Genomic DNA, 25,673 nt, shown 5'->3' with positions numbered 1-25,673 from the left:
TTCGCAGCACCAAAGTATTTAGATGGATTAGGGGCTGATGCATTGGAGTGGCAGAGGAAAGTATTTTGCAACTTCCGTGTGCCTCTAAAGAAAATCTGGTCTTAGTCTCAGAGGTGATTTTACTTTCTTCATTTCTTGGTTTCCACAAAACTTTCTCACAATTTCTTCGTCCGCGTTGTTTTTGATTTTCCTTATAGATGAGATGACTGGCAGAGAAAAGTAACTTCCGCGTGCCTCCAAGAAAACCAACTCCATCAAGGAAATGAGATGAAGATTACTTTACAGGTTAGAATGAAGATGTAAGCAATGTGGACTGAACTGAGTGGTCCAACTATCAAAGCTTTCAGTTTCATTCCAAACATCGGGATGAATCAACGAAGAAGAATAACAGAAGGACTGGATTAGTGTTGGAAATTCTAGTCTTCTTGTCTGTTTGCCTTGTGGAGTTATAGTTGTTAACTAGCTCAACACATCAATCCCAATAAATCCACCATTTTTTCTAGCACTGGGTATATCCAAGGCCACCATTGTCTCCATTTTAGGTACTCAGGAAGTCCCCTCCCATGGGACTTACCTAGATAATCATCCTTTGGTAGAGCCAAATCTTAGCCATTCTCTTATATTTGATAGGCTTCATTGGTTCAGATTCTCTAATTAGGTTGATGTAGCTCGTTGCTTGTAGGGGGAATTAATTTCATATATGTATTCCTACTGTATGTATATTTTTACCTTAAAAAAACGCAAATGGTTCTGGGTTAATATTAGTTGTTGATAATTACCAAGCGAAGCCCAGATATGCATAATGTGATACCATTGTATCCAAACCCAACCTCTTGAGTGAACTGCGACTGGATTTGGCAAAGAACTTGTTCATAGAGAACTTGTTGTAGAAAGCTAGTGTTGCTCAGTTCTAACTTCCAGTGACAAACTGGGATTAGGTAAATGCTGTTTTATTCTTTTTCTTGGTCTCAGAGTTGATTGGCAAGGAAACTACTTCGCAATTTCAGTGTGCCTCTAAAGTAAATTTAGTTCTTCAAAAAGTGTTCTCCACTTGCTCCATTTTGGCTTGGAGTGGTATGTCTCCTTTTTCTTTTTTCCTTTTTACGTTTGAAATTAATGCCTCCTTGTTTTCTTCTTGAGTAAGTTTCCTTGAACCTGTTGATTTTTTGCTCGACGTCCATCTTGCGTTGCTTAGCAAACGAGATTTTGTGATTTTAGATTTTAAGGGCATCGAATAACTGAACATGTGAGACAAAAATCAAACGTGAAATATGAGAATGAGAACCTCTATTTTGTCAAAAAAATGAAATCAAGTATTCTGGAGAATATCTATAGAACTGCAATTACCGACATTTCTGAGGTGAGACCGTGAAGAATTAGGTTACAATCCTTCAAAAGATTTCTCAATCAACGCAATGAATTACGATATGTAACAGCTCCCCTCTAAAAGCTCTCCACTCCCTCATCTCAACCATTGAACGGAGAAGGCAACCAGAGTGGAGTGGGTTCACACACAGGTTAGGGTTTCTTAGTTTCTTACCTGCCCTCTTTTTCTAAATTTTAATCCGGCCAGGGGGTAATTGTTATTAAGAAAATTTCAAACTTAATAGATCAAATTACTAAGTTACCCACTCATCTAATTGTTGATTTCTTTGGATGACAGATGTCACAATAATGTGCCTACGCCGACCATATCCAAACAAACATGAACAATATTTCAAAGAATGGTGTATAGTTACACCATTGGCTTCCCCATTAACAAGCCCAACAATCGAATTTGATTTCTCTTCACCCAACATGCCCGTACAACTATACAACCACACTATCCTACCTTGATATAGGTTGCTTTGTGAAAGTAAATAGATAGTCGAAAATTTGAATCCGTTTAAGAGCATAAGACCATCCAAATTCAAATTTGGATGATTCGATTAATAATCGGATTTGAATTTGGATGAGTCAATTTTAAGTTGGATATTATCTAATTCGATTAGATATTTGACGGATGCTATCCATATCTAATATGTGTATTGAATTAAAGTTAATTAATTTTGGGGAATATATCATTATCCCTTCATTAATAGTAATTAATTTCATTAAACTATCAATAATTACTCTAATCGGATGTCGGATATTCGAACTACATTCGGATATTTTTATCCATCCGATTATTTTGAATTCGGATGGGATATTCTCCGAAAATCCGATTAACTAAACAAATTCGAATTCAATCATAAATATAAATATTTGACGGATATTGGATAATGTGTTTATTAATCGGATTTGGATTCAGATATTACCATATTCAAGCCAAATTCGATCCGTTAACATTCCTATGTGAGTCCCACACTCATGTGATTATGAGTGTATGGCTATACAAGCAGGTTGGGTGGGAAGAATGTAGACTCGATCATAACTTCACACAGCAAACATAGGACTTAATAACCACTATAATAGGGCTCAATTCAGATTTAGAATTTATACCTCAAAACTATGTCAAATTGGCAATGGTCCCTCAAATATTTTCTTAAATTTAGACAATAATACATTCTCTTAGAAAAGTCTTTTTAAGTCATGGTAAGACATTTTATAATTCTTAGAATATCCTTAATCTCTTGTGATTTTATAGTGTTGTCATTAATACAATAGAATCTTAATCTCATATTCTTTTTAGTCGTCTACACATTTTATGTAACTTCTAGCACATTTTTTTTGAGTACAAAAAAAAAAAAAAAAAAAAAAAAAAAAATAAAATTCTAGCACTAAAAAATAATAATAATTAAAAAGAAAAATGAAAAACCCCAATAAAACAATGCGAAATTGGTAGTTGCCGCCTCTTTTTCGGTTAAAATCGTTAATTGGTTGGAGGAAATGATGACTCCCTTAGTTGTATAATTTTGTATATTATATATTATAATATAAAATTAGAAAAAGGAGGGAGAAAAAAGAACTCATGGTTTACTGCTATTATTAGGAATCCTAATTCCTCAATTAAAAGAAACCATGCCAATCTAGTCCTATTGAGCCGTTCTTGGTCTAGTTAAATGCTGGCTTTTTCGTTCTTTTGAATTATATCAATTTTACAGATACGGTAGACACAGGGCGATATTCGCCACCCAATCACTCTGAAAGCCGTTTAATCTGGATGGAAAATAAATTTTCAACCACTAATTTAAACAGTTAAAGAATCCCAACAACCTTAGATTTCAAATGCATAGCTTACAACTAAGTGTACTTACTAAAAGCATCTACAAAAATAATATAGTACCGAAAACCATCAATAGAAGCAATAGGAGAGGGTCCCCATACATCATAATAAATCAAAATCCAAAGGGGCTTTAGAGACTGAAGTAGAAGAGGAGAATGGGAGTTAATGACTCTTTCCTTTTTGACAAACATCACATAAAAACTGAATTTTCTCAGAAGTAACAGGTAATCTAAATTGATAAACAAGACGATGGACTAATTTAAGGGCATTTGATAAAGTCCATTCCTAACGGTTCCCTGGAGAAGACAATTCCTTGTTGCTCGATCCTTCACAAAAAATGTGTTTGGGTGAAACTCAAAGATAGCATTATTATCAAGAGTAAATTTGGAAACGGATAAAAGGTTCTTTTGAATGGATTGGACATGAAGAACTTTATTGAGAAAAACAGTAGAATGTTGTGTAGGGAGAGAAAAGTACCATTGTGAGTGATTGGCAAGCCTATACCATTACCTACTAAAACTTGATCCGTACCAGTGTAAGGTTGAGCAAGTTGAAGATTGTCAAGGGCATTGGTGATATGATGTGTAGCCCCAGAGTCAGGATACCAAGTGTTGTCGGTATAAGGTCCTTCAGAGAGTTTGGAAAGATGCACAGACGGGGGAGCATTGATTGTACCTTGAATAGCATCATTGTAGCGTTGATAACAATCGCGAGCTTTATGACCGTGACGATCACAAATTTGACAAGTAATGAAAGAGGACTATTGTTGTTTGTAACCACCAGTAGAGGGTGGAGTGGCAAGAAGTGGAGGACGATAGCTTGAAGAACGTCCATGAAAAACTCTGCCTCGATTGTGCGATCGACCTCGAAAGGGAGGACGATAATTGCGAGTATTGCCAGTTTGAGCTAGATTAGCCAAAGGTAAAGATGTGTCATAGGCTAAGTTATCCTTAAGACGAATTTCTTGAGTGAGTAACATTCCTTTTAACTCAACAAAAGTTACAGGGATGCCATGAGTTGTAATAGAAGTAACAAAGGCCAAATAATCAGGGTCCAATCCATTGAGAACATGAAGACAATATCATATGAAACAGTCTTACTGGTAGCTGCAAGTTGATCGGTCGTATGCTTAATACGAAGAAGATAATCATGAATTGTATTATTACCTTGTTTCATGTTTTGTAACTGAAGGCGAAGTTGCATAATCTTTGCTATAAAGGGTGTGGCATAGGTAGATTCAAGATGAAGCTAGACTGCTCTTATAGTAGAACATCCAACAATTTGAGCATGAACGGATTCTATGAGTGAGGCAATAAGCCAATACATGAGAAGTTGGTCCTGATGAATCCATGAATTGTAGATAGAATTTGGTTTGCATATAGGAATGGAGTCTTCTTCAATGGCTATCTCAAGGGTACTATTCTTTTTGACTTGCATATTACTCCATCTTCCACGTTATCTCTGGAGGCTTACTCTAATAAAGATTGGGCAGGCTGTCTTGATGATCGTAAGTCTCTTGGTGGTTATTTTATCTTTTTGGGATCTAGTTTGGTGTCTTGGCAGTCTCGTAAGCGGACTACTGTTGCTCGATCCAGTACTGAGAATGAATATTGTGCTCTTGCCCTTGCCACCACTGAGTTGACTTGGGTTCAATCACTTTTATCTGAGTTAGGCATCTTATTACCCTCATCACCTGTTCTCTGGTGTGATAATATTGGGGCAACCTACCTTTTCTGCGAATCCGATTTTTCATGGCAAGACAAAGCATATAGAGATTGATTTTCATTTCGTTCATGATTGTGTGGCTAGGGAGTTATTGGTTCGGTATGTTTCCACGTTTGATCAGCTAGCCGATATCTTGACAAAGAGGCTCTCCTTTTCTCGATTGTCTTTGCTTCATTCAAAACTCAAGGTCCTTCAAGGACCCTTGATTTTGAGGGAGGGTATTAGGGAATAGAGAATGCCATTGTAGTTAGCCGTGTGGAGCTATTCTATTTGCTGGAGAAAGAAATACAATAAAGTTTCTAATTAGCTAATTCTTGAGCATACATAATACTGTAATAAAGAACAAATCAAAGAGGGATTTATATTCTATATATATACCTTCCGAGCAACGTTGCTAGCATGTCATGGTGAGATTTCTCAGTAATTTCTGGGTCGTCATGCTGAGTTGCATCCGTATACACTATGTGCACCTGAGGAGGTGGTTGAAATTGAAGTATTCATATGATTTTTCAACTATATATTTAATTGCTTTCTTATAATAAAGTTCAGTAGAAGCTACTGTAGTCTCAGAAAATGTGGGAGTACAGGAATTGAGAATTGAGCAAGAAGAGAGTAATGATCACGCAACACGAGGTAGCCATTAAATTGTGACGACTGGAGTGAAGCCCTTGGTTAAGCTCTCAAATGGTCCCTCTTTTATAGACTCTAGACTCAGCATCCAAGCCTATAGAATCGTAGTGATGAGACTTAGCAACTCTTTTTGGTAGGTTCGCCGTCCCACCACTACTGTTTTTTTGGGTCAAAAGTTCAACACTTCATTCATAACTTGAAAGAATATACAGACACAAACACCAAACAAAAGAAAAGAAAACAAAAACTAAGGGATGAGTCGAGCCCAATAAACCCTCAAAATACTGGTTGTGACAACCACAGAACCAGAAAAGCATAATGGGTATGATATACATATCCACCATCGCCGCCTACGGTGACACACCACAAAGGCGAACACCAACGCAGACATAAACACTCCACAAGGTATCTTTACAGTGTAGTTATTATCAAGTCCCCTCCACATCAACATGGTATCTTTTCTTTTCATTTCACTGGACAAAACAAAAGCAGGGTTTGGTGGGTCTTTTAACATTATTAGGCAAGTGCTCCACCATAAACAAATCTTCGGCATGGAAATTAATTACTTAGTTGATTAAAAGCACACCCTTTTTATTATCAAATGCCTTCCTTTTTGAGAGCTTTGTGTCTCTTTGCAACTTTCCTTTCCCCTCCTTTTAATATAAATGATCTTTTCGCAAGAGAGATTGCTTTTTGTTCCTTTATCATATATGGTGTATGCTTCTTTTCAGTGTTTCTCCTGTTGTATGTATCTATCTTTCAATGAAAAGTTCTCTGTGTAAGATGTCCATTAGTAATGAACATACTTGTCTTTTATCCCAAAAAGATGAATAGGAAAAAAGGGGAAACGCTTTTGAGGGTATAATATTCTTATTTGACTGAAATCTCATTCCCGTGTGTTATATAGCACAAAAAGGTGTGGGGGACCGGAAATTTCATGATTTTTTTTTCTAATATAGGTTCTGTATCATGGTCAATATAATACAAGATGAAAGCATCATTTTAAAAAAAAATAGGATATGGATGTCAATACATTGTTGGCTACTCTATTTTGGTGATCAGACATTTGTATGCAACTTAATAGTACATGTTCTCATTATTGAACTCATTTGTCGAATGGTCCACTTGTCCCAATTTCCATTTTCATTGGTATTGCTCGGTTGCTTCACTTCTCTGTGCTCACTAACCCCTTACATAGGTCTTGTGCTGTTGCTTCACTTCTTTATCCTCATAAAATGATTAATCCCACTCCAGATTCATGTGTGTGGATGTCATTACTTTTGATTAGAGAGCCACATTTAGTGGAATTGTTGGATTCATGCTTGATTTGATCAATATCGGCTTGAGACAAGTGTTGGCATTCACATCATGTTGCTATTTTTCTTGTTTGGGAATAAGCAAGAGAAAGGGAAAGGGCTGATGTGAACTAGGAGGTCTCGGGTGATATGTATAGCCTTTTCAGGATCACTGTTCAAGCACTCACACCATACTATAGCAAGAATGCTATGAGATGTTTATATACACTATAGCTAAAGATAGAAAAACCTAGAAGCTATCTGAGTGAACTAGATGGATACCTAATACAGGTCCATCACATGTATATATACAAAAAAGTGTAGGAACAGAATAGAGTAGCTCCACGGCTAATTACAATAACATTCTCTATTCCCCAATACCCTCCCTCAAATTCAAGAGCCCTCAAGGACCTTGAGTTTGGAATGAAGCAAAGAATATCCAGGAGAGAAAAGACTCTGTCAAGATATATGCTAACTGATCAAACGTGAAAATCTACCAAACCAATAACTCCTTCTTAGCGAACAAAGTGAAAATCAATTTCTCTATGCTTCGTCATGGCATGAAAAACTAGATTCGTGGAGAGGTAGGTTGCCCCAATACTATCACACTAGAGAACAGGTGGAGATGGCAATGGGATGCCTAACTTAGACAAAAGTTACTGAACCCAAGTCAATTCTGTGGTGGCAAGAGCAAGAGCACGGTACTCACTCTTAAACTGGATCTAGCAACAGTAGTTTGCTTTCGAGACTGCCAAGACAACAAACTAGATCCCCAAAAGATAAGATAGCCACCATGAGACTTCCTATCATCAAGACTAGATTCATATCTCACTCTTTGTACCAAAAAAAAAAAAAAAAAAAGATTCATATCTCACTCTACTGATGAGCTAGACAAATGAAAACTTGTTGGATTTGGGTATCTTGTATTCTGCGCGTCCAAATAATTATAGTTTAGTTGTATTTATAATTGAACGGGTTATAGGTCAATTACTTGTACATGGAAAATTGTAATTATATGAATATTAGGGTTTTTGGTTTCCTTATAAATAGTCTTTGTGGATAACTTAGATCAATCAATCCCTGCAAAGGATTAGAGAATCTATCCCAGGGATCCATCCTTGGTAAAGGCGGAGCTAGGATTCAACACTGGGGGGAGGGGGTGAATAATGAGGGTCTAGATAACCTCCCGTTGGGCGAACACTAACACATTTCCAGCATAGATTGTGTGGGGACCATGTAGGACACTAGGAACCCCCTCTCAATTATTTTATCATATTTAAATGTGGGGCCCACACATTGTAAATAGAAATAAATTATTAGGAGAACTAAAATATAGGTCACACAATTATATGTAGATTAATCAAAATGTATTGTAATAAAGCATGAGGCCTAAAGTTGTACGAAGTAGATTGTTAATATTTAAAACTTTAAAAAATCATGAATAGTTACTAAATTATTGAAAAAAACAATTTTAAGGAAAAAAGGTACTAGGACAATTAAGCAAAAGAAAGAATTATTAAAGAAACAAGGTCAAAGATAAAGAATGGCTCAATAAAGGTAGACATTTTTTTTTTCTAATATGGAAGTGAAATAAGTGAAAAAAAAAAGATGTAGAAGAAGAAATAAAGACAGAGAAAATATTCAAACAAGAGAAGAGAGAGAAAGAGAAAGAAGAGAGAGAAGAGAGAGAAAGAGAAGTAAAGAGAGGGAAGATAAGAATTTGTTTGGAAGAGAAAGAAAGAAAAAAATTGAGAAAATTTTGAGAGAGTGAGAAAAAGTTGTGGGCTGGAGAGAGAGAGAGAGAGAGAGAGAGAGAGAGAGAGAGAGAGAGAGAGAGAGAGAGAGAGAGAGAGAGAGAGAGAGAGAGAGAGAGAGAGAGAGAGAGAGAGAGTGTAGAAGTAGAATAAGGATATCGAATGAGTGTGTGTAGAAGTAGAATAAGGATATCGAATCTTCCTTGCATTGGGAATTTCAGAGACATGTTCATATAAAAATAGATAGCCAACAAGGATAAAATGGTGAATTGGTAGCAGAAGGCATCTGGTTTGAAAAGACAAGAACAAACCAACATATCTGTGAGTGCTATAATTCAATTCATGCTACATACAACTTTACCATATTTTTAACTATTAGATTCATTTGAAAGATTTAAGCATTATATATGATGCATATGACATATATAATAATATTTTATTAAAAATCAATTGTTCAGTATATAATTATTCTGTGCATGATTTATGTGCATACACGCAATTGTTTTTCAATTTTTGTTATGATTAAATAATCTAGTAGATTTTATTTTTAATTATGGATTATTCATTATTCTTGCATTTTTAATGATTAAATGAAAAGTTTAATAAATACAATATTGAAATTCAATAAAAGATATCGTGCTGACGAGAACTACCTTTGTAAATTCTATGAAGAGTTCTGGATAGAGTTAAGTGAAAAAGATTGGGTCTAAGCCAATGATAGTAGACTATGAGGTGTATATGACTTTGCGCTCACCAATGAAATCACTTCGAGTGTGTAGAGTAATTACTTCAGTGGTTTAGAGAGATATCCATCCTCCTTGGATCTATTTAGGCTTATCATTGTAATGAAAGAGAATATTTTATCTTAAAAATATTTTTCTGAACATATTTTTTTTTCTCGCTAAAAGGATCATTTGAATTAAAAAGCAAAAAGAAAAATTACAAACACACTATCAAAGTGTCATCCCTCAAACCGCAACATCAGTTGCCCCAAAAACACCTAACCTCACTGGATCCAACTCACATAATCATAGATAACGAATCAAAATCTGAAACGAGAGCAACCAACATCCTCTAAATCAAGTTCTTTCCTTATCAATGTTGTCTAGGATATATTAACATCAGTTTGCTCTAACCTTCTTATTTTTCTTTGGGCGACCAAGCTTACCACAGAGAGAGCCACCCTCTACTTGATCAGGAAAAGAGCTTGAAGGGAGAACTACTTCCAAAAGCTGTTGCTCATCCATACTGGAGTGAACAACCAAAGAAGAGCCTTCCAAATCATCCAAATTTTGTTGGGCCCCACCTAAACCCACTTGATACTCAAATAATGGTTCATTATCCGAATTTTGCTTGACCAACAGATCAATAACTCCATCCGAATTTTGCTGGGCCCCACATGATCCCACGAGATGCTTAATCAACTGATCATTATCTCCACTTAAATTTTGTTGGGTCCCACTTGTTCCAATAGAGCAATCCACGCTACTTGAACAACTTTGAATTCAATTCCAAATTTTTCTTAGCCAACAAATCATTATCTCCAACCAAATTTTGCTGGACCCCACATGGTCCCACTTGATGCTCAACCAACTGATCATGATCTCCATTCAAATTTTGTTGGGCCCCACTTGTTCTAGCAGAGCAGTCCACGTTACTTCAAAGAGTTGTAACCAACTTCGAATTCAATTTCGAAAATTGTTTGGCCAACTGATCATTATCTCCAATTGAATTTTGTTGGGTCCCACATGGTCCCACTTGATGCTCAACCAACTGATCATTATCTCCATTCAAATTTTGCTGGGCTCCAGTTGTTCCAACAAAGCAATCCACGCTACTTGAAGGACTTGTAACCAATTTCGAATTCAATTCCTTATTCAAAATCTTTTGAATTTGAAAAGGATCTATTCCAAGAGAGAGAGAAAGATCAGGGAGGAATTCTTACCTGACTCAACTACCACCTCAAAAGGAACCACTCTATTGGATTTGAGTTTTGAATTCAAATTAGAAATTAAATCAACTGAATCTTCATTGAATGAATCTGCCGAATCCTCCAAACATGCCTCCTCTAAAGCCACATAGATGGGTTGTTGAAGTGAACTAGGAGTTTGCATTCGCACACCTGCAATAGGAATTCCATCCACAGTAGGAATTTCTGTTGGAACGCTTGAAGGCTGCACTTGCAACTCATCCACCTTTGAAGAGAACTTACAATGAAGCCTCAAATGTCCTTCTCGATTACACAGAGAACACTGCTGAATACCATCCTCAAAAATCACCTTCTGAAGAAAACTAAAAACTCAAACAATCCCTGGTTCAAGACGCTCGATCTGAACCTCATTCGTACGAACAACATCAACCTCCAATTCGATCAAAACTCTTGCATAGTGACCAACAGATCCTTAACGAGTACGAGTATTATGAGACTGAATTATTTTATTATGACACATGCAATGACAACATATTTGGACAAGATCGAATATTTTATTTTGAAAATACGCATGCCTTTTATTTCGTATGTAGTATGATTGTTTAATAATATTCACTGGACTAGCAGTATAACTCATACCCTATTATCATGTTCAGACAAATAGTCAAAGGACATAAGTAAAGGCATAATGATTCAATAGCAAAATTGAGAGCATGAGATCTTTTTTTGATTGTGGTAGCTATTTCAATTCATAAAGGATAACTATATCCTAGTACTTTAAGGGTTTGTATTAGACATTAAATGTTCAATTCAATAATTGATGTGGATTTGAAATATGGATGACTGTTCTTATCGTAAATACAAGTAGAGTATGTTACTGCTATTAGATGATTTGTTTATAGATTTTCATTCTCTTGATAAGTAAAAAGCTTCAAGAAAGTCGTTTGAGGTGGCACAACCATGTTCAATGGAGATTTATAAATGCCCCTGTACGGAGAAGTGATATAATCCATATTGAAGGAACTAGAAGAGCTAGGGGTAGACTTAAGATAACCTTAGGAGAAGTGGTGAGAAATGATATATATAGGTTAGGCCTTGTATGTAGCATGGCCTCGAACAGAACTGATTAGAATGCAAGAATCCATGTAGCCGACCCCATTTAGTTGGGACAAGGCTTATTGTTGTTGTTGTAGATTCTCTTGATAAATAAACGTTCCTTCTATCTTACCATAAAACTTTAATTATGTTATTCAGTAAAGAATGATTAAAAAAGAGGTAATTGCCATGTCACCTAGTGGGGGTTAGGTGCCATAGGCCCCACCTGGCCCTATAGTTGGAGGCGTGACTGACCATGTATCAATTCAAAGCTTTTATGGATCTTTTAGGAAAGGAGGTAAACACGAAAGACTTAGAGTGTGATTCACACATACTTTTCTTTGCCACTTTCTCAGGGCTCTTTCTCTTTAAAGGGTGTTTCTTTTAGTTGGGTCCCTTTCTTTTTAAATAAGATTGACCATTAGCCAAAAGAAAAGAGAGAAAGGAAAAAGAACCAACTGTTGCTGGGAATCCTATGTAGGTTATTGCGCTTTCTTGACCATACAGCAAGGTCACAATCAGGTTCTACAGCAACTGGTTTTTAATTAAACTATTTTATCTTAAGGTATTATTTGGTGACGAGAAAGGAGAAGGAAGAGAAAGAGCAAATGTGAATAAGGAACTCCTGGGTTATATAAATAGCCTTTGTAAGCATCATTATTCAAGCGCATAACATACAATGAGAGAAGTTCTTGTAGTTGCCACTTAGTGCAAGCTTCTTTTCTCCCTTAATTAATTTCCATTCAATAAGAAAAAGGAAAAGAGCCCTACGTGTCCACAAAAGATTCATATTCAACGACACGAACCACCAATGGAATTCTGACTAAATGCTTGCCATTGGTCCAAGACAAGCTTCCAAATGTATAATCGCCAAGTAGCTTCTGAGTGGAACTGAAGATCACTTTGAATGAGTGTTTCATCAAGGATGAGTTGAAGGTTAACGTTTTTGGTTCGACTTCTACTTTTACACCAGGGGGAGCATCCACTGAAGCTTTGTAGAATGAATTGATAAGGCCCACATTTGTCAGAGTCCTGGTGACTATTATGGTATTTTTTAGGTAAGGGATGGAAATAGAAGGGAGATTCAGGTCTAACTGAGAAAACTTATTTTTGGAACAAGAGAAGGCTTTTCCGTTCATGAGGGAAATATCTTTACTGGTGTAGCCCATAGAGCAAAGGAATTGGTTGTAGTTGTCCATGCTGATATCATAAACGAGTCCTGGATCTGTTGCTTTATTGGGATTGACATGCCCTCCACCCATGTCGAAAGGGTCAGCCGGCTTGCGAGTATTTCCCTGTGCCCATATCACCTGTCCATCTGAGCTAGTGGTTAACGCTGCAAGTGATGATGGAGTTAGTTGTTTGAGTCATGAGCCTGCTCTTCACTTAAAAATGGATCTCAAATGTACACTAGGCTTACCAGTGGTCACAATTGCTGATCTTATGGCTGCAGGTGACCAATCTTTATGCAAAGTCTTGATGAGGGCAGCCACCGCAGACACATGAGGACAAGCCATTGAAGTTCCGGTATCTAATGCATATCCATCACCATTGGCAGTAAGCGTTGGTGGATATGCAGCTAAGATGTCCACTCCTGGTGCAGCTATGTCAGGCTGCCACCACAATTAATCTACCATCAAATTAATACTAGTATATGTAGATAATATACTGCAATGCAAAAATCCTAAGGAGAGAAAATTTTCTTCCACTGAACACACCTTCAACACAGTAGGTGATTTAGAACTTGGTCCTCTGCTTGAGAATGAAGCCACTCGTGGGGCTACTGACTTTGCAACTACAGATTTGGGTTGACTGATCTTCACAAGTGATGACTTCTTCCTGTAGGGCAGGTAAATGGGACTGAAAGCCTTAACATTGTGATTAAGCCTCATTAATTCGGAACTTAATTAAAAAAAAGGAGGGGCCCACTATACCAAAAAATTTCCCGTGGGGTTTTCCCCCCCCCTTAGGTTTGCCCCCTCGGGGGGTGGAATCTTTTTTGGCCCCCTTCCTTGTTTTCTCTTTTACCCAGGGAACGTCCGGCGGGCGGGGGGTGGGGGTGTCTTGGTGGTTTTGTGCGCGCGTCCCCCCCCCCCCCCCCCCCCCCGCCGCCCCCCGCCCGGCCCCCCCCCCCCCCTCCCCCTCTTCTTTTTGGGGGGGGGGGGGGAAACCCCCCCCCCCCCCCCCCCCCCCGGCCCCCCCCCCCCCCCCCCCCCCCCCGCCCCCCCCAAATAAAAAAAAAAAAAAAAAAAAAAAAAAAGAGGGAGGAGGGGGGGGGGGGGGGAAAAAAAAAAAAAAAAAAAAAAAAAAAAAAACCCCCTGTTGAAGTTCAAACACCGACTTGTAGGTCGGCAAACTCAAAGTCGGTTCAGTTCAGAAGCTTCATGAAGATGGTAGAACACTGCAGAAATTTCAAGAAGATTGTAGAAAGAGATAGAGGTGGCTGTTGAAGAAGATTGTGAAGAAGATTGTAGAAGTTGGTAGCAGCTTCACGAAGCTGGTAGAAAGAAATCGAGGCGGTTTCAAGAGTCGGTCCAGTATGAACAGAAATATTGTAGAAGTTTGAAGAAACAGCAATGGCGGTCTTTATGTCTATATAAAGGAAGCCTAGTCATGTTGTGTTGTACGGTGTGTGTGTAGTTAGAGAGAAGAAAGAAAGTGTAGTTAGAGAGAAGAAAGAAAGTTAGTGGGAGGAGAGAAGGAGAGTAAGTGGATAAAGGTGTTGAAACACCTTTATCATACGTGAGCAACAAAAAAAAGGAAGAGTGGAGAGAGAGAGCATAAAGGGAGATTAAAGGTGAGGAGAGAGAAATAGAAAGAGAGAAAAGTGGGAGCATTGTTGTAAGCTTTTTATTAGAGAAGTGATTTTTGTGGTGTTTGTTAACACCTCTTGATAACGGAGTGGAAAAGGAAAAGTGGATGAGGGACTAGTTGATGAAGACAACGATACGAGATGGCAAAAGACAGGATTCCAAATGAGAAGTCCAATATGATAATTGGAGCATTCAAATGAAGGGACACTGGATCCAAGATCTATGGAGATTGTTGATGAAGGCTACGAACAGCTGAAGTGGTTGTCGATGCGGAAAAGTGCGTTGAAGGATTCAAGAAAAAAGATAAGAAAGCTTCCCCACATCAAGGAGTTGAGAATCGGGTTGAGAAGATTGAATGCCATATCAGCAAAGCGGGCATGGGATATTGAGAAATCCTACAAGGCGTGGATAAAGCAAAAAAGGAGCCCAGCTCTAAGAGCTGAATTTGAAACTCTAGAATGAGTACATCGAGATGGATTACAGTGAGTTAGACTATTAGTAATCAAATGAAGAGAAATGGAGAAATATTAGATGATGCGGATTATGGAAAAGATAGATCCCTTGCCAAAATTTGAACATATTGTGGTGGCTATTGAGGAACAAGGATCACCACAATCTCATTGATGAGCTTATGGGTTCTCTCAAGCTCAGAGCAAAGGATAAATAGAAATAAAAGTCCGGTGAAAGTCGGATCAAGCTCCGAGTAAATTATCCATGAAAGATGAAGGTTCAAGTAGCAGAAGTCAAGGACGAGGACGAGGAAATCGGGACGAAGCGAGTGGACGAGAAACATTAGAGGCAGAACTATAGCAATTATGGTGGACGTGGAGGATGGAGAGAACAAAATAATTATGATCGAGGACGATCCAATATAAGAGGTCAAGGTTGGAGATCAAGAGGAGTGGTTCTTATTCTCAAAGAAATGAAAGATAATATCAATGCTATAACCGCAAGAGGTATGGTCATCTCAGCTATGAGTGCCAGGAAAAGCTGAACAAATATTGAAGAAAAGACTCACCTTGCTAAAGAAGTGGGAATGATCAATCCACAGTGTTGGACCTATAGAGGAGATGGAAAAGAAAGGAGCAACGGTCGACAGGCGAAGTAATCACATGTGCGGCCAAGGAGTATTTACAGAATTGAACGAGACAGGTCAAGGAGAAGTCATGTTTGGTGACTCATCCAAGATTCAGTCAAAGGAAAAGGCAACATAATGATCCAGCGAAGAATGGAGACACAAGTTTATCACAGATGTCTATTATGTTCCAGGACTACAAAGCAACATAATAAGTCTTGGACAACTCCTAGAAAAGGGGTATGATATTCATCTCCAGAATTTCACACTCACTATTATGAACAAGGTTGGAGATTTGATTGCAAGAGTAAAGATGTCTAAGAACAGACTATTTACTTTGGACATCAAAGAAGAAAAGGTAAAGTGCCTAAACTCCATCATCAAGAATGACTCATGGTTATGGCATTTGCGGTTTGGGCATCTTGGCTCAGGGCTTAAAATTACTATGGAAATCAAAGATGGTGAATGGTTTACCAAATATTAATCATCCAGATCAAATTTGTGAAGGGTGCATTCGAGGAAAGTCACACAGAAAAAGCTTTGAAGTTGGAAAGTCAAGAAGAGCAACAAAGCCATTGCAGCTGATTCACAGTGATATAGTTGGACCACTTGAGGTTGCATCACTTGGAGGTCACAGGTACTTTATTACTTTCATTGATGATTTTAGCCGCAGTATTTGGGTATATTTCATTAAAGAAAAATCAGATGCTTTAGACAAATTTAAAGAGTTTAAAGCACTGGTTGAAAAACAAAGTGGCTATCATATCAAGACTCTCAGATCGGATAGAGGAGGCGAGTATACTTCAAGATTATTTGAAAGCTTTTGCAAAGAAAATGGTATCTTGCACCAACTCACAGCTGCTTATACTCCACAACAAAATGGAATCGCAGAACGGAAGAATCGCACAATTCTCGACATGGTGAGAAGCATCTTGAAAGGTAAGAATCTACCTAAAGTCTTTTGGGCTGAAGCTGTAGCATGTGCTGTCTATCTACTCAATAGATGCCCAACTAAAAGTGTCAAGTTCAAGACACCTTTCGAAGCATGGACCGGGTACAAACCCAGTGTTAGTCATTTCAAAATCTTTGGATGCATTGCATATGCACATGTGCCAGAGCAAAAAAGGAGAAAGCTAGATGATAGAGGAGAAAAGCATATTTTCATAGGCTATGATGCAAGAACAAAAGCCTACAGACTCTACAACCCAATTAGCAAGAAAGTTGTAATCTCAAGAGATGTTGATTTCGATGAAGCAGATCATTGGAAGTGGACAGAAGAAGAAAAGAATGTCAAAGGAACATTTTTGAAAGACGAAGAAGCTCTTCAAGAACAAGCACCAACACAGAATGAAGATCCAGATCAGACTCCTCCACCAAGTCCAGTTCCAATAACTCCAGGCAGCAGCAGCTCCTCAACAGAAGCTCCTACAAGAACACGAAGGCTTAGTGATGTCTACAACACTACTGAACCAATACAAATGGTAGATGATTTTACATTGTTTTGCCTTTTAGCAGAATGTGATCCAATCACATATGAAGAAGCTGCTCGTGAAAAGAAATGGCAAAAAGCCATGGATGAAGAAATAGAAGCAATCAAGAAAAATGATACGTGGGAGCTCATTGATTTGCCAAAAGGACACAAGACAATTGGAGTAAAGTGGGTGTACAAGACGAAGACGAATCAAGAAGGAAAAGTTGAGAAATACAAGGCAAGACTTGTTGCAAAAGGCTACAAGCAACAACAAGGTATTGACTATGATGAAGTATTTGCACCAGTTGCAAGGATTGACACCATCAGACTTCTGATTGCTTTAGCAGCTCAGAACAAGTGGAGAATCTATCAGATGGATGTAAAGTCAGCTTTTCTCAATGGATACCTGGAAGAAGAAGTATACATTGAGCAACCCCAAGGATATGTGAAGAAAGGCCAAGAAGATAAGGTATACAAGCTAAAGAAAGCATTGTATGGCTTAAAGCAAGCACCAAGGGCTTGGAACATGAGGATTGATGCATATTTCCAGCAGAACGGCTTCATAAAGAGTCCATATGAACACACCTTATATACAAAGATAAATGGAGATGGAGATATCATGTTCATCTGTCTCTATGTGGATGACATGATTTTCACAGGCAATAATCCAGGTATGTTCGAAGAATTTAAGAAGGCCATGACACAAGAATTTCAGATGACAGATATTGGAAAGATGTCATATTTTCTTGGAATAGAGGTAATGCAAGCAGATGAAGGAATCTTCATTTCACAGAAGAAGTATGCAGAACAAGTACTCAAGAAGTTCAAGATGGATCGTTGCAAGGCAATAGAAACACCAGCAGATGCAAATGTGAAGCTGAGACATGATTCAGAAGAAGAACCGGTCAACCCTACTTTTTACAGAAGCCTGATTGGAAGTTTAAGGTACTTAACTTTCACAAGACCAGACATCATGTATATAGTAGGTGTCGTCAGCAGATACATGGAAGAACCAAAGCAGAGTCACTTCATCGCAGCAAAGAGGATTCTAAGGTACATAAGAGGTACAACTTCTCAAGGTCTGTTCTATACTCAGTCAGATAATCCAAGACTGGTTGGTTACACCGATAGTGATTATGGGGGAGACCTAGATACAAGAAAAAGTACTTGAGGTACGTATTTCTTATTGGATCTGCAGCAGATTTCATGGTCGTCAAAGAAGCAATCAACTGTGGCGCTTTCATCATGTGAAGCAGAATATATTGCAGCAGCATTATGTACGTGCCAAGCAATATGGTTGAGAAATCTTATGCAAGAGATGCATCATCCACAAAAGGATCCTACAACCATATATATTGACAACAAGTCAGCGCTCTCTCTCGCGAAGAATCCAGTGGCCCACAACAGAACTAAGCACATTGACACGAAGTACCACTTTATACGACAGCATGTGAAAGACAACAATGTGAAGTTGGCATACTGTCAAACTGAAGATCAGATTGCAGACATTTTTACCAAGCCACTCAAGACTGAAGTATTCAAGAGATTAAAAGCACAACTCGGCATGACAAGTCGGGTTTGAGGGGGAGTGTTGAAGTTCAAACACCGACTTGTAGGTCGGCAAACTCAAAGTCGGTTCAGTTCAGAAGCTTCATGAAGATGGTAGAACACTGCAGAAATTTCAAGAAGATTGTAGAAAGAGATAGAGGTGGCTGTTGAAGAAGATTGTGAAGAAGATTGTAGAAGTTGGTAGCAGCTTCACGAAGCTGGTAGAAAGAAATCAGAGGCGGTTTCAAGAGTCGGTCCAGTATGAACAGAAATATTGTAGAAGTTTGAAGAAACAGCAATGGCGGTCTTTATGTCTATATAAAGGAAGCCTAGTCATGTTGTGTTGTACGGTGTGTGTGTAGTTAGAGAGAAGAAAGAAAGTGAGAGAGAGAAGAAAGAAAGTTAGTGGGAGGAGAGAAGGAGAGTAAGTGGATAAAGGTGTTGAAACACCTATCATACGGAGCAACAAAAAAAGGAAGAGTGGAGAGAGAGAGCAAAAGGGCAGCCATAAAGGTGAGGAGAGAGAAATAGAAAGAGAGAAAAGGGTGTAGCATTTGTTTGTAAGCGTTTTTTTATTAGAGAAGTGATTTTTGTGGTGTTTGTTTTTAACACCTTCTTATACACTGTGAGTGGTACACCAACCCGGCACCAACAAGGGGAGGGGCAAAGCCGCAGCAAAAGGGGAGAAGGGGGGGGGGGGCCGGTGGGGGTTGGGGGGGGGGGGGGGGGGCGGGGGAAAAAAGGTAGGGGGGGGGGGGGGGGGGGGGGGGGGGGGGGGGGGGGGGGGGGTCAAGAACCGTTATTGTCGATACCAAGAAAGTTTGGTTGTCTCCAAGGGTAATCTGGGATACAAAAAACCTATCAACAGTGGTAGCTGCAACAGAGATGAACCAAGGTGAAGTGTCCTCAACGGAAGATGCAGAAGGGCCATCATTTCCAGCTGCATTGACTACGGTTATCCCCTTTGCTACCGCGTGAAATGCTCCTATCGGATTTGGGTTATCGACGTAGTCCTGCAGGGGCTGAGTTCCTTCCCCTACAGAGATAGATATAATATCCACTCCATCATGTATGGCCATGTCAAATGCTTTAAGTTGAGCAGCATCTGGACATTTTGGTCCATTCTGACCATTCCAACAAACCTTGTAAACTGCCATGCGAGCAAGAGGCGCACCCCCTCTAGCTGAACCAGCAGCTAGCCCATTAAAGCTTGCATTTGCCACAAAACGACCTCCGGCTACAGAAGCACAGTGAGTGCCATGCCCTGTGTTGTCTCTTGGGGACAAGTAGTCATTAAGCCCATTGGTGTCAATACCTCCTGCGAACCAGCGAGCACCAATGAGTTTCTTATTGCAGTTGGTAGAATTGAAAGCCTGTCCTGCTTGGCAAATTCCTTTCCAACGCGACGGAATTGGACCCATGCCATCATCCCTGAAGCTTTCTGACTCTGGCCAAATTCCTATAAATTGCAATGCACAAGAAGCAAAATTAACATTCCATTATCATCACCCACTACATCTAAACATATATATATATATATATGAAGACAATAGTGATAGATCATATGTTACCTGAGTCTATAACGCCAATAATGGTTCCATCACCCTGATTGGCTTGAGTCAGAATGTTACTTTGCTGATTATTTGGACTGAGTCCTAAAAAATCCCAGCTTCGGGTAGTACGGAGCTTTCGAATCCGATTAGGGAACACTCGGACAACATCCGGCATGTCTGCAATTGCTTTGGCCTGGGACTCTGTAAGAGTAGCAGCAAACCCAGAGAAGCCGTGCTTATAGCTGTAGATAATCGAGTTCTTGGCAGCTTCTTCGCTGGAGATCAAAAATATTCAAAAACGTTTTAGTTAATTCATGTCAAAGAATGAAGAGAAAGAAAATTTTAGGGAGGGGTTTTTGTATATACCTTCCTAGCAACGACTCCAGCATGTCATGGTGAGATTTCTCAGTAATTGCTGGGTTATCATGCTGGGTTGCACCCATATAAACTATGTAGACCTGAGCATCGGTGGCCGAAATTGAAGCATTTATATGATTGACGACCACTTTAGTACTTTTTCAACTCTATAGTTAATTTAATAAAGTCCAGAAGAAGTTACTTACATTGCTTGTAGTCTCAGCTGATGTGGGAGAGTTCCAGAGTTGGGAAGTGATGAACAAGAAGACAGCAATGATCACTTGGAAATAATAAGAGATGGCCATTGGAGGCCGCCTGTGAAGTCTGAAATGAAGACTGTAATAAGCTCTATCTCCACTTCTCTCTCATTTATAGGCTCACCATGTAGGTCCATAGTGATGGGACTCAGGAGCTCGATTGATCATTTTGGTGGGCTCTCCTTTGCACCATTTCACACCGAGCTTATAATCATGCATGTCTCCACTAGAGCCACTACCTTATCTCACCCAATGATGCTTTAGATATTCAATGGGGGGAAACTTGTGCAGTCTTATTTCTCTTTGGAGAACTTTTTCCCACGTTTATTAATTTATTTCAAAAAAAAATAATTGAGACTGTCCTTTCCCTCATTGTTTTAATCAAAACTAATTTTATTTGATAAGCAAAATGATCAAGTGAGAATGTTTAAAACAATGATCATCATTTGATTATTATAACAGTTATAGATAAAAGTCCTAAATAGGATGAGTAGAAGAAAAAAGAACCAATGGGGGTTGGTCCAAGTGATAAGCAGCTTGGTCTGCTTAAGCAAGGTTTCGGTATCAAAATCTTGTGGATGCAAAAAATTCCCGCTGGAGAGACTCACCCACCACAGCCAGATGTGCAACACGGGTCGAACACCGAATTAGTCAGGACAAAGCCTTGAAAACCGAGTTGACAAAAGAAAACAAAAAAAAAAATCCACATCATAACAATCGAATCTTCTAATGATCCTTGCGAAATAAAAAGAATATTCTTTAGATCCCTTAATGGATGTCCTGTTTTATCTGTATTGTGGGTCTGCCATATTCATAATGTCAGAGACTCTATGAGCTCCACTTCACTAAAATTAATCGCAGATGTCACCGCTGCTCTCTTTCGTTGGGTCACTTGCTTCACACCCTACTGTTGGGTCATATCTATTTCTTCCTTTGCTTGTCCTCATGGAAATAATTGATTCCACTCTGCAGATATTTCTATGTATATGAATGTTGCCATTATGGCGGAGAGCCACTTTTAACAAATTATTATTGATCTCAAATTCAATTTTGGCCGGTTTCGATTCGAAATAATTTTTGATATTCACATGATCATATTGTTATTGATTAGATTTCATTTTTATACATCATTTTGTGCAAAAAATGACTACATTATAATTTTTACTGTCGAAAACTATATTAATACTCTTTTGATTAGGCTTTGTGTTCTTCGTTCGGTTTCAGTTGGAAGTCTTCATTTTCTCTTCAAGATAGTTATAAGTGGTGGTATCTGCAGGGTAACTCATTGACTTTGGGTAATATGTGGTTTCATGGCTGCTTCTTGCTATTATATTATCTATGGTTTGCTCGTAACAAATATCGATATGAAGAGGTGTATCTTTCTAAAGATTGGGTTTTGCATCAAGTCTTTTTTGATCTTAATTGTCATGATTATGTTCTTCATAGCAAAAAGGTCCCTCCAGTTGTGTTTGCTCAATCGCGAGCGACGGGTTTGAAAATTTCTATTAAGAACACTTCTCCTCCTCAAGAAATTTTTTGGGTTTCTCCTTCTATAGGGTGGATTAAGTTAAATGTCGATGGTTGTTCGTTGGGCAATCATGGAATGGCTGGTGCACGTGATTTGTGGGATGAATTATCAGCTGTTCTGTTAAATTTCAGCACCTATTTAAGTATCAAAAATAATTTTGAGGCTGAAATGGAGGCCCTAATACAGGGTATAGAGTGGACAGTAAAGTTAGATATTCACGTTTATGAATAGAATGTGATTCAGTGGTAGTTGTGGTTGTAATTCAGCAAAGGAAAACTTCATGGTTTTTCTTGCAGTGCTGGAGAGGAGTTGATTTTTTTTTCTTGCCAGTCGTCCTTGGAAATTTTCGCAGTGTCATAGGAAAAACAATCAGGGTGGTTGATTTCTTGGCAAATCGGGTAGGGAGACGGGATTCTTCATTGTTAATATACCCTGGACAACATTGAAAAAACGGGGAGATCTTCGTTTCAGATTTTGATTTGTTATCTATGATTATGAGAATTGGATCTAGTGAGATTGAGTGTATTTGGGGACAACTGATGTTGCGGGTTTGAGGGATGTCTCTTTGATTGTATGTTTGCAAATTATATTTTAATAAAATGATTATTAAAAAAAAAAAGAAAGAACTCGTTAGAGAATCAAAATCACTAGGGCATCAGCCAAATAATGTCCGACAGATGGACTAAAAGTTAGCCAAGGAAATTTTGTCTTAACGACATCCATAAATAGGTATGAAAGGTTAGTTCTCAAAGTATTTAGATGGACTATACATGCTAAAGTTCTCTTTGAGGAAAAATCTCATGTACCTTGGGTCCCCCCTTGGGTGGCGAAGAAAAAAAGTAGAAGGCACTCTCATGGTTGGGTTCACACTCATCTTCTTCTTGGAAATATTGGAAGACAAGCATCTTTGTATGTGAAATCTACTGCGTTCATGATGGGTTTCGCACTCTTAAGTTGGTGGACGGACCAATGGCACTCCCATGGTATCCTCTTGAATCATATCCTTGTTGGGTTCACACTCATCTTTTTTGAGGAGTCTTTTTTTCCTCTTCCCCTTAATAATAACTTCTTTCCACTAAAAGGGTCATTTGTGTTAAAAGCAAAAAAGAGTATGTACAGCAACAATAACTCACATATTACATATGGAACCAATCACTTGAACCCCAATGTTGCCCCTAATACACTCTTCCTCATTAGTTCCAACTCACATGCAATAATAGAAAACACAACTTAGAATCTGTTTCTAGGACAACTTGAAGCATCTAGATCCAGCTCTCTTAAGATTTTTGTTGTCCGAGGGGAATCTGTTGGCGAAATCCCGTCTAGTTGCCATTTTTGCTAAGAAGTCCACTCCATGACATAAGTATATTGTTGTTCTTCTTCATATATTGTAAATCTTAACAGTTGAAATATTAACTAAAAGACCATCTTACACAACCAATACCATAAACACTCTTAGGTTGTAAGTGAAGAATATTAGAAGAATAGAATTTTTTATACCAAAATTATTACCGTACTATATACCGAATCATACCTTTTTTCTTGTACCAATTTTATACCGAAACCATACGAAACCGTTTTAAAAAAATCATTTTCATATCGTACCATATAAATTCGGTACGGTATGGCTTCGGTATAAAGGTTTGAAATTTAGTATGGTACATTACCATACCGAATTGACAACCTTACATTATACAAGATTATTCTTTTTGTAATTTATAATTTAACTAAAATAAATAAAATAATTAGATATTTTTGTTCCATCACAAATTGACTGTGGTAGGATTCACATCCTCTACGATTCTCACCCTCTACAATTCCCTGTAATTCCTATCTAGGATTGTGACACGTGGTAGTTAATTATCCAAGGGTTAAAATTAAAACCCAATTAGAAATTGAATCTAATAAATTCCCAAAATAAAAGAGGAGAGAAGGAATTGAGAAAAAATTTAGGGGTTATTAGATTCAATTCTTAGTTGGGTATTAATTATGATCGTTGGATAATTTAACTACTACGTGTCACAATCTTGGATAGGAATTACAGAGAATTTGCATGGGTGGGAAATTGTAGAGGATGTGAACCCGAGTGGGCAGTATGATTTTAATCTTCTAAGCAAAGAAATAGTGTTCTCACGTTGGTTTGGCCCATGGGATTTAGGCTCTTTTTGGTATCAATTCTCATTCTCTATTATGAAGTTTTTTCATTATTTTAAGTTGTTTTGGCATCTATTATCAGTTTTATTTTTATTTAAAATAATAGAAAAACTTTCAAAATCCATAATGAACTTTTTGTCTATTATGAATTATGGTGAAAACTTCATTCTCTTCATTTATGCAATAAGTTTACTTAGAATTTTATGATTAAGATGAAGGTAAGATAGTCAATACACATTTTTTTATAAAAGATATACTTTTTCCCTCTTTTATCACTTGATCATTATTATTTACTAATAATTTTTTATTTTGACACCAAACTTATTTTCATTCCATAATTTATTTTCGATAAAATTCACCAAACTATTTTCATTATTGACCAATAATAAATTCATTTACTTATTTCTTTTAAATAAGCATAATAGAGGATGAGAATTGATTAAAAAAAGAGACTTAATTACTCATTTGCATTTTTTATGTATTATGTTGAAAGCCCAAGACCGAGCCCAAAGTGTAATTTAATTTGAAACGGTCTGAAACAGGTTGCTAATGGTCTCCAAATCAATCCAACCCAAAGCCAAATCGTTAGTACAAACCGAGCCCAACCTGAAATCAAACTATTCCGAAACTCTTAACATTTTGTGCTTGGTTGGGTTCTTTCAGCCCAAAAGGGCCAAAACCCAGCTCAAAGCCAAACCGGCCCTGACCAAGGAAGTAGGAGTCAAAAAAAGAACTATTCAACTTCAATAGAAATCAAGACCATTGAACTCCCCTATGATTAGCCCCCACTCAAGAAGGTTTAAAGTAATTAGTATTGAGTATGTTATCGGTCAAGTGATTTTAAGAGACACATCATCTTGTATCGAGTATTGTATTGGACTAGCCAATACATTTTAGTGCAATCTAATATGTGCCCTTAAATAGAGAGATATGTACTGTATCGATTGTATCTAATATGCATGAATACGTATTGTGTTACAGTATGATCCAATGTCCCCAAATAGGCCAAAATACTAATATAGTATCCTACGTCGAGAATATCTCTTGACAGATTGATCCATCTAATGCCCTGGCATAAGAAAAATATATAGCTTTTCAAATAGATGTCTACATACCTGACAGATTACCCTAATCTTGGGTATAACAAAGTATAGAATCCATAGGTGGGAATTGGCAGAAGTTAAGGGTATCATTTAGTTGTTCGAGAAAGTTTCATAAAATAAAAAGACATTTCTTTGTTTCCAAGATCCCTAGCTTTCATCTCCCATGGTTTTAACAGGGTT

The 25,673-nt window shown here is 38.0% G+C and overlaps 1 protein-coding gene across 1 annotated transcript; it reads right to left on the bottom strand.

Moving 5' to 3' along the window:
- Nucleotides 1-12,262: 12,262 nt before the first annotated feature.
- LOC149016396 (subtilisin-like protease SBT3.3) lies at nucleotides 12,263-20,775 on the bottom strand. Its single transcript, XM_089156748.1, has 8 exons — nucleotides 20,658-20,775; nucleotides 20,461-20,552; nucleotides 20,113-20,369; nucleotides 19,354-20,000; nucleotides 16,823-16,947; nucleotides 13,353-13,536; nucleotides 13,055-13,247; nucleotides 12,263-12,970 (listed from the first exon to the last, which is right to left on the bottom strand). Exons 1-8 carry the CDS (start codon nucleotides 20,754-20,756, stop codon nucleotides 12,402-12,404), a joined length of 2,166 nt encoding a protein of 721 aa, XP_089012874.1. The 5' UTR covers nucleotides 20,757-20,775; the 3' UTR covers nucleotides 12,263-12,401.
- Between the last annotated feature and the right edge of the window lie 4,898 nt (nucleotides 20,776-25,673).

Source organism: Hakea prostrata, chromosome 5 (assembly GCF_041222555.1).
Source record: "Hakea prostrata isolate BN-2017 chromosome 5, UWA_Hpros_2, whole genome shotgun sequence".
Lineage (NCBI taxonomy): Eukaryota > Viridiplantae > Streptophyta > Magnoliopsida > Proteales > Proteaceae > Hakea > Hakea prostrata.
The sequence above is the reverse complement of the archived record's forward strand: the minus strand, read 5'-3'. Positions and strand labels throughout refer to the sequence as shown.

Coding starts and splice junctions, on each gene's coding strand:
- LOC149016396 (XM_089156748.1), bottom strand. CDS start 20,756: ATGGCCATCTCTTATTATTTCCAAGTGATCATTGCTGTCTTCTTGTTC. Junction 20,001..20,112: donor TATTGGCGTTATAGACTCAG/GTAACATATGAT, acceptor TGCAATTTATAG/GAATTTGGCCAGAGTCAGAA. Junction 12,971..13,054: donor ATCAGCAATTGTGACCACTG/GTAAGCCTAGTG, acceptor CATCACTTGCAG/CGTTAACCACTAGCTCAGAT.